This window comes from Acyrthosiphon pisum, chromosome X, assembly GCF_005508785.2.
Source record: "Acyrthosiphon pisum isolate AL4f chromosome X, pea_aphid_22Mar2018_4r6ur, whole genome shotgun sequence".
In the NCBI taxonomy this organism is placed as follows: domain Eukaryota; kingdom Metazoa; phylum Arthropoda; class Insecta; order Hemiptera; family Aphididae; genus Acyrthosiphon; species Acyrthosiphon pisum.
In genome coordinates, this window is record NC_042493.1 from 121017236 (window position 1) to 121029748 (window position 12513).

General features: G+C 28.2%; 2 protein-coding genes across 6 annotated transcripts in view; one reads left to right on the forward strand and one right to left on the reverse strand.

Annotated features, from left to right (window-relative positions):
- LOC100575129 overlaps positions 1-4337 on the forward strand; it is a 13054-nt gene extending 8717 nt beyond the window's left edge. For 3 of the 5 annotated variants that reach the window (XM_016801102.2, XM_029492683.1, XM_016801101.2), the window contains 4 exons: positions 516-569; positions 3460-3495; positions 3681-3716; positions 4130-4337. In XM_016801102.2, coding sequence (XP_016656591.1) covers positions 516-569; positions 3460-3495; positions 3681-3716; positions 4130-4176 — 173 coding nt within the window. In that variant the 3' untranslated portion in view covers positions 4177-4337. The remainder of the gene's footprint in view (positions 1-515; positions 570-3459; positions 3496-3680; positions 3717-4129) is intronic. The other 2 variants (XM_016801103.2, XM_016801104.2) reach the window with 2 other exon arrangements.
- Positions 4338-9038: 4701 nt separating this feature from the next.
- LOC100159054 (dynein heavy chain 12, axonemal) lies at positions 9039-12227 on the reverse strand. The gene is made up of 11 exons (XM_029485476.1): positions 12006-12227; positions 11742-11917; positions 11435-11663; positions 11123-11329; positions 10896-11065; positions 10556-10835; positions 10247-10486; positions 10021-10186; positions 9738-9961; positions 9377-9675; positions 9039-9276 (listed from the first exon to the last, which is right to left on the reverse strand). The coding sequence occupies exons 1-11, from the start codon at positions 12225-12227 to the stop codon at positions 9039-9041; spliced, it is 2451 nt and encodes an 816-aa protein (XP_029341336.1).
- Between the last annotated feature and the right edge of the window lie 286 nt (positions 12228-12513).

The window sequence follows — 12513 nt, forward strand, 5'->3', positions numbered from 1 at the left end:
TACGTAAAGACGAAACAGATAATAATAATAGTATCATCTATATGATCCGTTACACAAGTGCTTAATATTGTAAATTTACCCTCAGTACATCAGGTTTAGCTCGGTTTGCTTAAAAATTAAAGTGAATCGACCTAAAATGAAACTTGATGGCAAGAACATTAACAGTGTTTATATGTTGGTTTTTTACAATAGTTCAGTTTTTAGGTGAGTCATTTTTAATTCACGGTTTAAAATATACGCATATTAGCATACTAAAGAATTGAACAATAGAAAAAGCACATATATTTTTTTAACTAACAGAGTTAAACGTGATCTGCTGAGCATAAATTTGTTATGCTGCGCACTAGTAAGATGGAGACATCAAATATCTGTGTAACGTCCTCTTATTAATACTCTTAAAACTTAAAAGTTATAATATACTACATACCTATTTTGTGTATTCATATGCATTCCTATTTTTTTTGCAATGAGCTGAAATCGAGACATTTTACAACGACATAACTTTTATAATTTAGACCTTTATAGCAATAAAAATAAGGAATATATCTATACTCTGATAGTAAATTGGAGTAAGTATACATTTATTATTTATACAAATATATTTGATAATTTTAAGGTTCATGCCATTATAGTTGACATTATCATCTACTTTCATACCTATGTTTACGGGTTTTCATCACAGATATAGGTAGTTACTAGATATTATCTGTATTCTATACCTACCTATCTGTGGTTTTCATCTGTAGTCTGTCAACCGTATAATGAATAATAATGATATAGCTTATTTATTAAGTAATTTATTTCGGATACTCAATACAATGATAATATGTAAAACGCTCCCATTGCATTTTACATGGCGCTGTGGTAAGGTTAGTATCGAGGTGGAATCACAAAATATCGTTAATAACAAAGTTTACTTATTGATATATTATTATCTGTTCAGTGTGTACGTAATGGCTAATCGCTTTCAACGTATCATAATTATTGTTGTAGCGGACTGCAAGCGATCCAGATGATGTTGTTTGTAAATAAATAGTTGAACACAATTTTCAACAGTGAATAAAATTATAGTGAAAAAAAATTAATAAAAAAGACAGTTCCTGAGTGGACTATTTTTGAAAACGTGACAATAAAAATAAAATAATAATAAAAAATGTACTTATCGTATTAGATAAGAATGTGCGACAGATAATACAATAAAAATACGTATTATACTAAACTATAGCTGATCCCCCGACTTAGTTGCGCGTAAAAATTGACAACTCTTAAAATAATAAGACTGATGTCCCGGGAACCTACACAACCATAATAAAAACGTGGAAATAAAACATTCGTAATTACGTACGCATTTCGAGGGGTTCTTCGGTGGATTGCCTACCTGAAATCATACTGTGTGTCTCACGCATACAAAACATACAATCGTGTCTCACGGGTAATTATATATTCAAGATGATCGATGAAAATTTTTAAGTTTTGCTAACATCATACACTGAATATTAAATTAACGAATTGAACAAAGTTTGAATCATATAGAGTTGCTACATATTTTAACGGGCAACGAAATTAACGGGATCAGCTATAATATGTGTAAAATTAATGAGTTTTAAAGTCCTTCAGCTTATACTTATAATATGGCCAATGTAAAAAAATCTCGGTTTTCACCTGAGGTTATCCTCAGGTAGCCATTGCTTACCAAGGTGGCTGAATTAGCACTTTTTTGTACTACTGGAGAAGAGTAACAATCACAATTTGTTACAACATATTACAATAGGTAAATTTAATAACTTATATACTGTTTGCTGAGCGTGATGACATGAAATAATGAAGCATCCAATGACACTACGTCAATAATAATTATATTTTTGTTTAATAATTTAATAATTAATTTCTGGTTAGGTTATGAGCTTGTTAATGGCTGCGGTAGGTAGTGAGATATGTGGAGTAATATTAGTGATTTGAGTTCATCACTAAAGGTTTAAAGTATAACCACTCCTGTAAGGCTCATTTTAGAACTCTATTTATATTTCAGTCTGGGTCAATTAAATTTGAATTTTAGTGTGAATGTGCTTAGGTACTGTATTGTAACATTTATAATTCAACAAATAAATTAGGTTGGGATATAAATTATTCTTAGGTGATTGATAATATAACTTTTAGATTGTGAGCGGAGCGAGGAAGCTATTGTTTTTACAATGGTATTTATTTATAATTTTTTTTTTTTTTTTTTATATCCTGTATACAAAATTTCTTCCGGAAAGTGTGGTTCGATTTCAACATATAGTACCTTATCTTTTAGAAAAGGGGGGGGGGGGTTAGGGGTTGTAAAAAGTAACTTTCGCACTTGACTTATTAGATTTTTTACTATCAATTCCAATTATGTATATTTAGAGGTATTACATTATGGTACAGTAAAAATTTTAAGTTAAAAACAAAAAAAGTATTGTCAAATTTAAAATGAACTTTGCATTTTTGAGTCATCTTTACCCCACTTTACCTTATTCAAATATTTAAAAATTATAAAAAACTACCATATTTTTATTCAAAATTAGTGAGCCAGCGAGGAATGAAAACCGTATGATCTAAGAATGTATAAATGTATAATAGTTAGATTGGTAGGAATTTTCGTTTTTGTATAAAATTATTATATTAATAAATGATAAGTAATAATTAATGAGTAGGTACCTAAATATAAGAAGGTATAATAAATCATGGCTTCGTGGGCTCTTATATAGAGATGTCTTTATAATATACGGGCGATTAATGTTAGGTAAATAATTTTATAATTACCCCTATATTATTATTAATTATTTCCTAGTTATACGACATATTGATTATTATTTATAAGAATTTTAAATGTATACAAAATTCTTCGTAAATATACCTTTTTTTTCTAATATTATTTATTATTTTCTGTATTCTACGAACTTATAAATTATATTATAATATTTTTCTGAAAAATTTCTGAAAATTCTAAATTAACTTAATTGGGATTATTAAAAATAATTTAAGTTTATTTTAAGTTAATATAGTTACAAATGAGTTAAGTTAAAGTTAAGTTAATTATAACAGACAAATAGTAAGTTAAGTTAATAAGTTAAAATTAACTTAATTTTTAACTCGTTAATGCCCAGCCTTGATATATATACATATAAAGCACTAGATTCTTCGAGACTTGTAGTGTGTATATAGCTTATTTTTCCGATCACTATTATAATAGGTAAGGGGTAGGCGGTAGATAACACGTCATGATTTTTTTAGTTCACGAGAAAATAATAATTTTTTAGTTTAAAATGGTTGCCATTACATATTATACGATGGCTGCTGAAACCTCATGTTGAAAATAATATAGTAGAAATATGTCATAAAATTTTTTTTACAAACATAATTTTAAAAAAAAAAACCTTAGACGCCAATTATATTAGATTTTATTCATATTGTATTACTTATATTGCTTAATAGATATCAATGGCGTCCCTGAAAATTTAGAAAAATATAGTAAGTAATCGCGTAATCTATGTTTTATATGGATTAAGTAAGATTATTATTGTTTAGAATATTGTATTTCAATACGATTCTGTTTAAATTGTAAAGCATTTTTAGTTAATGAATATATTTTATTATATTACTGTGCATCCAAATAAAAATTGCGAAATTCAAGCTAATGCATTACATTATTTCAGAACATTTGTTAAGTTACATCAAACATTTCAATAATAGTAAGAATTATTAAACTGATTACACCACCTACATATTATGACATGTATTATAATATTTCTGTGGAAAGATGGCAGACTTTGATATGTACATTTTAATAATTTTTGAATTATCATTTAATTAGTTTAGAACCATATATTTCAAGTGGTGGAAAAATACGATATGCTTCTATTGTGTGTGTGGCGTCATCTATATTCAAAGACCAAAACTGATATATCATTATGTGAAAATATTATATGTAGCGCCAAAACTAAGTTCAAGAAATGCACCTATTAGCTTCTGCCATCATCCCACACATTTTATAATTGATTAAAAATTAAAATACACACTAAATAAATACCAAAAATTGGTTCTATAATTACATTCAAGCCAAACAATAAAAATGAATTTAAGTCAAACTGTTTTTATTTTTTAGCTTCGGATCCTGATCTGCCAGTGGAATTTTGTAATAACATTTTGTAATAACATAAAAAATGTTAATTTTTTTGTATATACTTGTCATGCACTTTAAATAAATGATAATCGTTCAATGTAAGAAAATTCGTACATTATTAAATAAGACAAGTTTATATTGTGATGATTTATATAATTTATTATATATTCATTACTTATCTTAGATAATATTTGGGTATTATTAAATTTTATTTGATATTCTAATAATATTGATTTATTTGATAAAGCGTAATTATTTTTCTATAATAATATTATATTAAGAATTAATAAAGTCTCACGATCATTATATCGTATACCTGTTTTTTTTTTTCATAATATGTTCACATGATGTTATTGACGTACATAATTAACATATAAAACTACATTTTATTCAGTTTATTTAATTTACATAATATCAGTTAATTTTGTATAAAAACACCTACTTCAATGCATTGAACACATGGAAAACCTCTTCACCCACAAGCAATCAACCCAACACCCATCGTACATTCGTACAGCACCTGTCAAAAATATTGTGCACTAAAAAATTGAAATTAAAAAAAAAAATCGGGCAAGTGGGTTTCACTCTGATATTCAGTAAATTAATATTAGGCCCAGTGGCGTATTTACTGAGGGGTAGACCGTAAATTAAATGTTATTAGATACTAAATATCAACATGTAGACCCTGAACAGCTAGACAACTGGCCATTTCTTATGGACGGTACCTATATATATCTATATTATAAATTATAATGTATTAATATAATTAATATATAATGGTGATTATACAATACATATTTCTTGTTTGATGGGGCCAGCGTGTCGGGAAAATGTTCTTTCTAAATATATAAAAAAACATGTCATAATCACTATACCTAGTTATTTTTATTTTTATTATTAGTAAAGTAAATATAAAATATAATAAATAGGTATTATATTATATTATTTAAAGACATTTCAAAGTGTAAACAGATGTGTATTTATAACTGCTATAACTTACAAGTACCTAAATCGTCTTTAGAAATTAGACCAATCTAAGGTGCTTATTCTACAGGTACCACAATACGTGTAGTTTCAAAACCAGCCATTACCGTTTTTTGAAATTTTTCAGGAACGACAAAAAACGAAAAAGACCTTAAATTTGTACTTAATTATTTTGTTATAAATATGATTCATAGGTTTGAAATGTATATTGTGTATGAATATTTGTTAATAATTGTTTTATAAAAATATTATTACCAGAATTATTAACATTACTATAATATTTTCTTTACATTAATAATTAAAAATAGGTTTACATAGCTTAACATGACATGTGTAATATTTTGGTAGTCCAGGTGACTTGAATATTAATAACGCTATTCCGTTTTGCTGATGATGATGAGGTAGTTGATAAATAAATTGTAGACAGATGTAATTTTATCATGTGGTTTATTAAATTGTACTTCAATAATTTGTCTAAGTCCAAATTACAATTACATTACACAAAGTGTCGTGAAGGTGATCGTATTACAGTGGAGTGAACACGTCTGAATACAGGCCGTTTCTGGTCTGCATTTATAAGGGCCTAGGCTCTCCTACCTACCCCTCGGTCCGTCGGATTATCCATATTGCGTCAATACATCCTGTGACCTACGTGTGAACCGAATCATAATGCCATAATAACGGCATGGTTAATCGCGATAACGCACATTATTGGAATGATTCAAATCCATTTTGACAAGAGAAACAAAGTCCCAAGTTCGATGGTCCATAAATGTATGGTGTGGTATATTAAATAACACATTAAAAGGACCTTACTTTTATGAAGGAACATTAACTGGTGAACGTTTTTGGATTTTCTAGAAAAAGTAGGTATTACCATTATTGCTGGAAAATGTTCCTTTTCATACTCGGGAATGTATGTGGGTACAACAAGATGGTGCTCCTCCAAATAATGCCAATATAGTTAGAAATTATTTGAACAATACTTTTCCTTTGCGGTGGACAGGTACAAACAGTCCAGTTAAATGGCCACCACAATCTCCAGATATAACACCATTGGATTTTTTTTATGGGGATATTTAAAAGATCGTGTTTATACTGAACAATCTTCTTCACTAGATAATTTGAAAGAGTGTATCATTGCGGCATGCTCGTCCATGACATCGGAAATGTTGAAGTCTGTGACGGCATCGATATTAACACGATACGAAAAATGTGTATCAAATAATGATGGACATTTCGAAAATACATTAAAGTAAATTAACTGTTTCTTCAAAATTAAATATTAAGTTATTACTATTAAGTATTGTTATTTTGAAAGAAAATTAAATATTTAGTTATTACTGTTATTGTTATTATTGCTACTTGCTGGTAAATAATGTTATAAATTATAATAATTAATAACTCTATACCGCTGTTATCGCAATCGAATGTTCGTCTACCTACTATGTTGAAAAATATCTAGATATTATTTTTATAATTCAATTTTATAATATGGGTCAATAATCAATACTCACTTAGATATTAAAAATAACGGAGTATAACGGATTCTGCTTCTCGTAAAAATGTCCATGTCCTGCATTAGTAATACGAACACAAGAAACACACGTATAACGTCTAAAAATGTAAAATTCCAAAATTATAAAGAACGATACACAAATAATTGGTTGTAGGTATTACGTTTTAATAATTTAATAATAGTATATTTATTCTTGAAATCAACAAAAAGAACATAAATATTATATATAAAAATAATAAAAATGTTTGTATCTCCCCTATTATATTAAGTATAGCTTGTATCGGGGAGTTAAAATTGATTTGTGATAATATGTAATATCAAATATATTATAGTCATATATGAGTAACACTGTTTTGCGCGGGACAACTTCTATCTTTCTGTGTTCGTAGTAGTGGCTCTAAAGTTTCTGAACATATAGGGTGGAAAATTATCTATGCAACAGCGTGCCGATATCTTAGATAACATAAATAAAATAAATGCTATTTGTTTTTTTTTTTCATTTGCTTAAAAAAAATGATTGGATAGTAATAACATTAAATTCATTATAATCATTATAATCATGAAATTCGATAATTTATACAAGTATATCCTAGGAGGACATGAAAGCGGTACAAGCGATATCCATTTGTTCATCTTTTTAAAAATGAATTTGACTTTTTCGTAAAAATTATTATTTCATTATCTTTTGTAGGAGATTACCTACATTTGTTGGAGCTTACCATTCCCCGAATTTTTGTACAGAGGCAGATTAGAGTTTTAGACTATATACCGGGTAAGGAGATGGGCGACATTTTGTGACAATCTACTAAGTAGATTTGAATAACTGATATAAAACCTATAGGAAATAATTTTTAACGCGTTCAATCTTTTTAAACAAAAAAAAACAACAACTGAAAAGAAACTATACGCCACCTGAGTAAATAATAACTAGTGTTCAAATTATAAAAGCCGCACACGCTATATGCAATTTAAACATACTACGTTATAACCGCGATTATTATAAACGTGGCATGGAAAAAAAACTTTTCAACAAAATATAAATATTTTGTTTTTATGATTTAATGCAAAATATACGAATAACCCGTAGTATTAGCTTATATATACGTCATATTGAATACAATATTTCTATATCGACCTCTATTGAAATTTAATTTCATCTGCCTTTGACACTATATACTAGGGAGCCTTCTATTAAATTTTCCAAGCTTTTTTATGCCACCAAATAAAATTGTATAGATATTTTTAGAAAAAAAACTAAAAAAAAATGGAAAATGAAAATGTCCGTAAAGAGCTCAAAATAAATCAAAATATTTTGAAAATGTATGGTGTATAGAAAATGCTAAGATAAACATTCAGTCAAAGTTTCATATATCTACGGTTATTTTTTTTAAAGTTACACCAAAAACCAAAATCGATTTTCTCGAAAACAGATTTTGCGTAAAAATTCCCGTTTTTCCTTAATTTTTCTTTTGTTTTTCACGGCGCTTTTGAAAACTATTGGAAAAATTTTACTTTTGACCCCCCAAAGTACCAACTAGATTCACTTTCCTATCAGAAAAGGTACTGTTGAAGAAAATCCAAGCACTTTTACTGTCCTAAAACGTGATGACAGACACAAAAATAAAAAAATAAAAAAAAATAAAAAAAAAATAAAAAAACACACATCATTGTAAAATCAATACATTCATCGTTCCACTCAGAATCTAATATAATAGAATTTTTACTAACCAGTGGTTTTAATGCTTTAACATACGAACAATAAAATCAAATTAAACAAATTTAGTATTAATTTAAGTTAAAAATATTAACTAAATATTAAATGAAATATTAATATTTAATATAATTAATTTTTTCAATAAAAAGGTTTTTTTTGTTCGTTGTTATATGGAATTTTTGTTATTTAATTTAAGTTTCCCCAGAATATTTACTCACGAGCCGCTACTGTCGTTTACCCGGAATTTTGCACAATTGAAATGATGTTGTGTTGTAGATGTGTTTGAATAAATAATATTATAAATTAATTAAATACTAAAACTGTTGTAAAGGTTCATAATAACTAAAGTTTACCATAACGAGTTGTTTAAAATAATTTTTTGTTGATATTATACCAAATTTTGAAAATGTTTCCTTCATCATGACAGTTATACCTTAGTTATTGATTAATTATAATGTTCACTGCTAACATTAATTTAATCATAAAGTCGGTGTTTAAATAATATTTGAAGTCCTAAGTAGTATCTAATCTGTACTCTCAAAAGTTAAACTTTATAGCAGGAATTAAAAGAAATATTATCTTTTTTTTATTTAGATAATAATGTATTTATCTTTTATCTTTATCTAGATAAAAAAGTACTTATCTAATCCCAACACTTGTGGCGTTGTAACAAATTACAAAACAACCCTTTCTGTTTGACAGAACCTTAAATCATATATCCATACCTGATTAAGGTCCATTACTTCAAATATCATAGACATACAATCTGGCATACTTATTACTTCACCAGAAACTAGACACAACTTTTTATTATCATCTAATACTGTGTTCATATTTTCTATCCAAACTGCATCAACAGGACCATCGAAAATCAACCATTTTCTATCTAAAGTCTCTGCCATTGAAAACGCTCTATATATTAAATCGAATAAAATATAACATTTAAACAACTTTATAATATTAAATATACCTACTTAAATATCATATGTTTCTTAAATAAATAGAACTATACCTAAATGTGTTAGCCACAATACCGTCGGACCATTCACGTGAAACGTCATCAAAACATCCATAAAGCTGACCCATAGTCAACGCTTTGGGATTGACTGTTTCATATTCAACCTTTTCTTCACCTTGACCAAGTTGATTCTGTAAACTCAACGTTTCTGCAAGTAAATGAAGCAATGATGTCTTTCCTCCAAATGGATTGCCTACTAACATAAATCCGTGCCTCACCACCATCATTTCGTATGTTTGAATTAGTTTTTCCATGAAGTTATCGTTTGGTTGTAATTGCATCTTTGCACACACCTAGACCAAACGATGTGATATTATATATTTTATTTAAACCTCTGATTAAAAAAGATACTTACAATATTTGCAGCATTCATCAAATTTTTATAATTAGGATTTGGCATTTGAACGCCAGGAAATAGATCAGAAATGATTCCATTAAATAAAGGAACATCTTTACTTAAAAACTTTGCAGAATTCACATCCAAAATAGATCTGAGTAATAGTTCTGACTCATCATCTTTTGGAAATTTCATTTTTAAATTGCCAGCTGCTATAAGAACAGTCTTAACAGCTCGCATACCTAAAAATAAATAATATAATATAATCTATACATTAATTACGACTAGAAAATATTTGAACCATAGTCATAATGCGATTGAGATGATAACTGCTCGGAGCACAATTTATAAGTTGTTACAATCTTGACTGATAATTCTCGTGCATTCACAAATCCGTAGGAATATAACGATATTTCTCCAATCATTGCATAATCCGGTACCATCATAGCCACAGTTCTAAAGAGAACCTATAAATCATAACAGTATCGTTATTTAATTCAGCTGTTGCTATTTCTATACATTTAAACCTTCAAGTTATCAGGAAGTTCGGATCTCCCAGCGTATCCCGGGTTCATAGTAATACACACATAACATTTTGGGTTTAATATAAGTTCAGTGCCTTCAAACATGAATGTTTCAACATTAGATCTCACTGCTTGAACAATACTTAATATCTGCTGAGCAATAACTGACAATACTTCGATGTCAATACGGTTAAATTCATCAAAACAAGCCCAAGCTCCAGATGAAGCTAATCCTTTAAAAAACTTTAAGCCCAAATTCATTATTAATAAAAATAATAACTTTGACGGTGCCAATACTCAATATGCATATACCTTTCCCATTGCCAAGTAGTCAAGACTATCGGAGCAATTAAACACCACACACTGCACGGCCAAAGCTTTTGCTAAATCTTTCGTTGTTTCTGTTTTCCCAGTACCAGCTGGTCCCTCAGGAGCACCATTTAAATGTAAATGATAAGCACTGATTAAGGTGCGATAACATCTATCTGTTAAAGGAGTGATCACAAGCCTAGGCGTATTACCTAGGTATTCGTATGCATAATATACAGTTGCGTTGGTAATACAAACCAATACATCATCTTTCCAGTAATACCTAAAAAAAAAAGCCAGTTACAAGAGTTTTAAAATAAATTTAAGACTGATCTTAAGTTACCTTAACTGGCTCAGCCATTTAAAGTCCATATGGTGAGAAACGTTATTATTTACCAAATCATCAACAACATCTCTGCAATGAACATCTAACGTGACTAATGCACTTAAGGATATTCTTGTCTGCTTGCTTAATTTACCACGTACTAAATCAACGATATTATTCAATTGGTTCTAAAAAATGTTAATTAGGTATATAAATAGTTAATTACAAGTTAAAATCAGTATTACAGTTAAAAATAAATGATAATTTCGCATTTTTCCAACTTCATGAGCGTTAAATACGTCGTGAACTTCTGCAGTCCAATACATTTGAGTGACACACAAAACACATTGACCTGGCCACTTTTGTACCCACAGAGTTCGTTTTATAGTCGGATATTCTTTATAAGCATTTTCAATACATAGTTTAATTGATATAATCATTTGTTCTTCTACCTAAATAGAAATAACAGCAGAAAATATTTCGTTAGACTTATGAACTCAGATAATAATAATAATAATTATTATTAAAGTTATATTTGATTTTTCTTAAAGAATTACCTGAATCAACCACTTTTCTACACTTCCTCTTGCTTCCACAGTCGAAATAAATTGATTAAGTTCAATTTCTTCACCCTCGCTACTTAAAAGTTTTAAAATTTCTAAATTTTTACTAAACTCTAGTTTAGCGATTCCTTCAAAACATTTTTTTAAATGAGGCTGAACTTTTTTGGGATTTTTAGTTTCCGATAAAATTTCTAACATTTCGTCATTCGAAAGAAAGAAAAACCTATAATTTGGTTTTTATAAATTATATTCACTACATTCGAATTCTATATTATACTCTTATTTATAAAATTAGTTTCACCTTGGAAAGTATAAACGTTTTTTCTCCAAATAGTTATTTACTCCTGCATTTATAGTTTCCATCATATCATTACAGTTCTTTAATGATTCTAATACACCTTCTTGTCCTATACATTCAGTAGCTAACGGATCTGAATTAACCATACCTAACAATCCTTTAACAACCACATTGATTTCCTTAAAAAAATATATAAAATACATTTTTATTAAGCATTGTTGAGATTCTTAACACTGGGATTCAATCACTGTGTTTCACAGGTCTTACATCAAACAAAGATCCTTCTTCCGGCATTTGAGCAACTATGTCTTTAGAACTAAATATTGGCAAAAGGTAAAGCCACTGTATCTGTACTTTTGCCCATTCTTCCAGTGTCATATTCATACGGTTAACCAATTCGAACCACTCGTTCACTTCATTTCTTATCGGCTTTACAAAAGCTGAACCACGTATTGATATAGTCTTTATAAGGTGGTCATCAAGTACCATTTGTATATCATCCAATCCAGACAATATATTTAAATTTGCATCCCTTAAAAATAAAATCAAAAATTACGAATAAGCCCATTTCATAATTATTTAAATTTTTTTAGTGTAATAATAAATTATACGTCAAAATAAATCATACTTATAGTAAGGGCTGGTAGATAATACAATATGTTTCCAATCTTCTTTCATTTTCACCAAAGTTTTTCGTAATTGTTCTTCTTTTGTAGCACCCACACTAATAATATCAAACCTGTAAAAATATATTAAAAAAATATTGATGAAATTA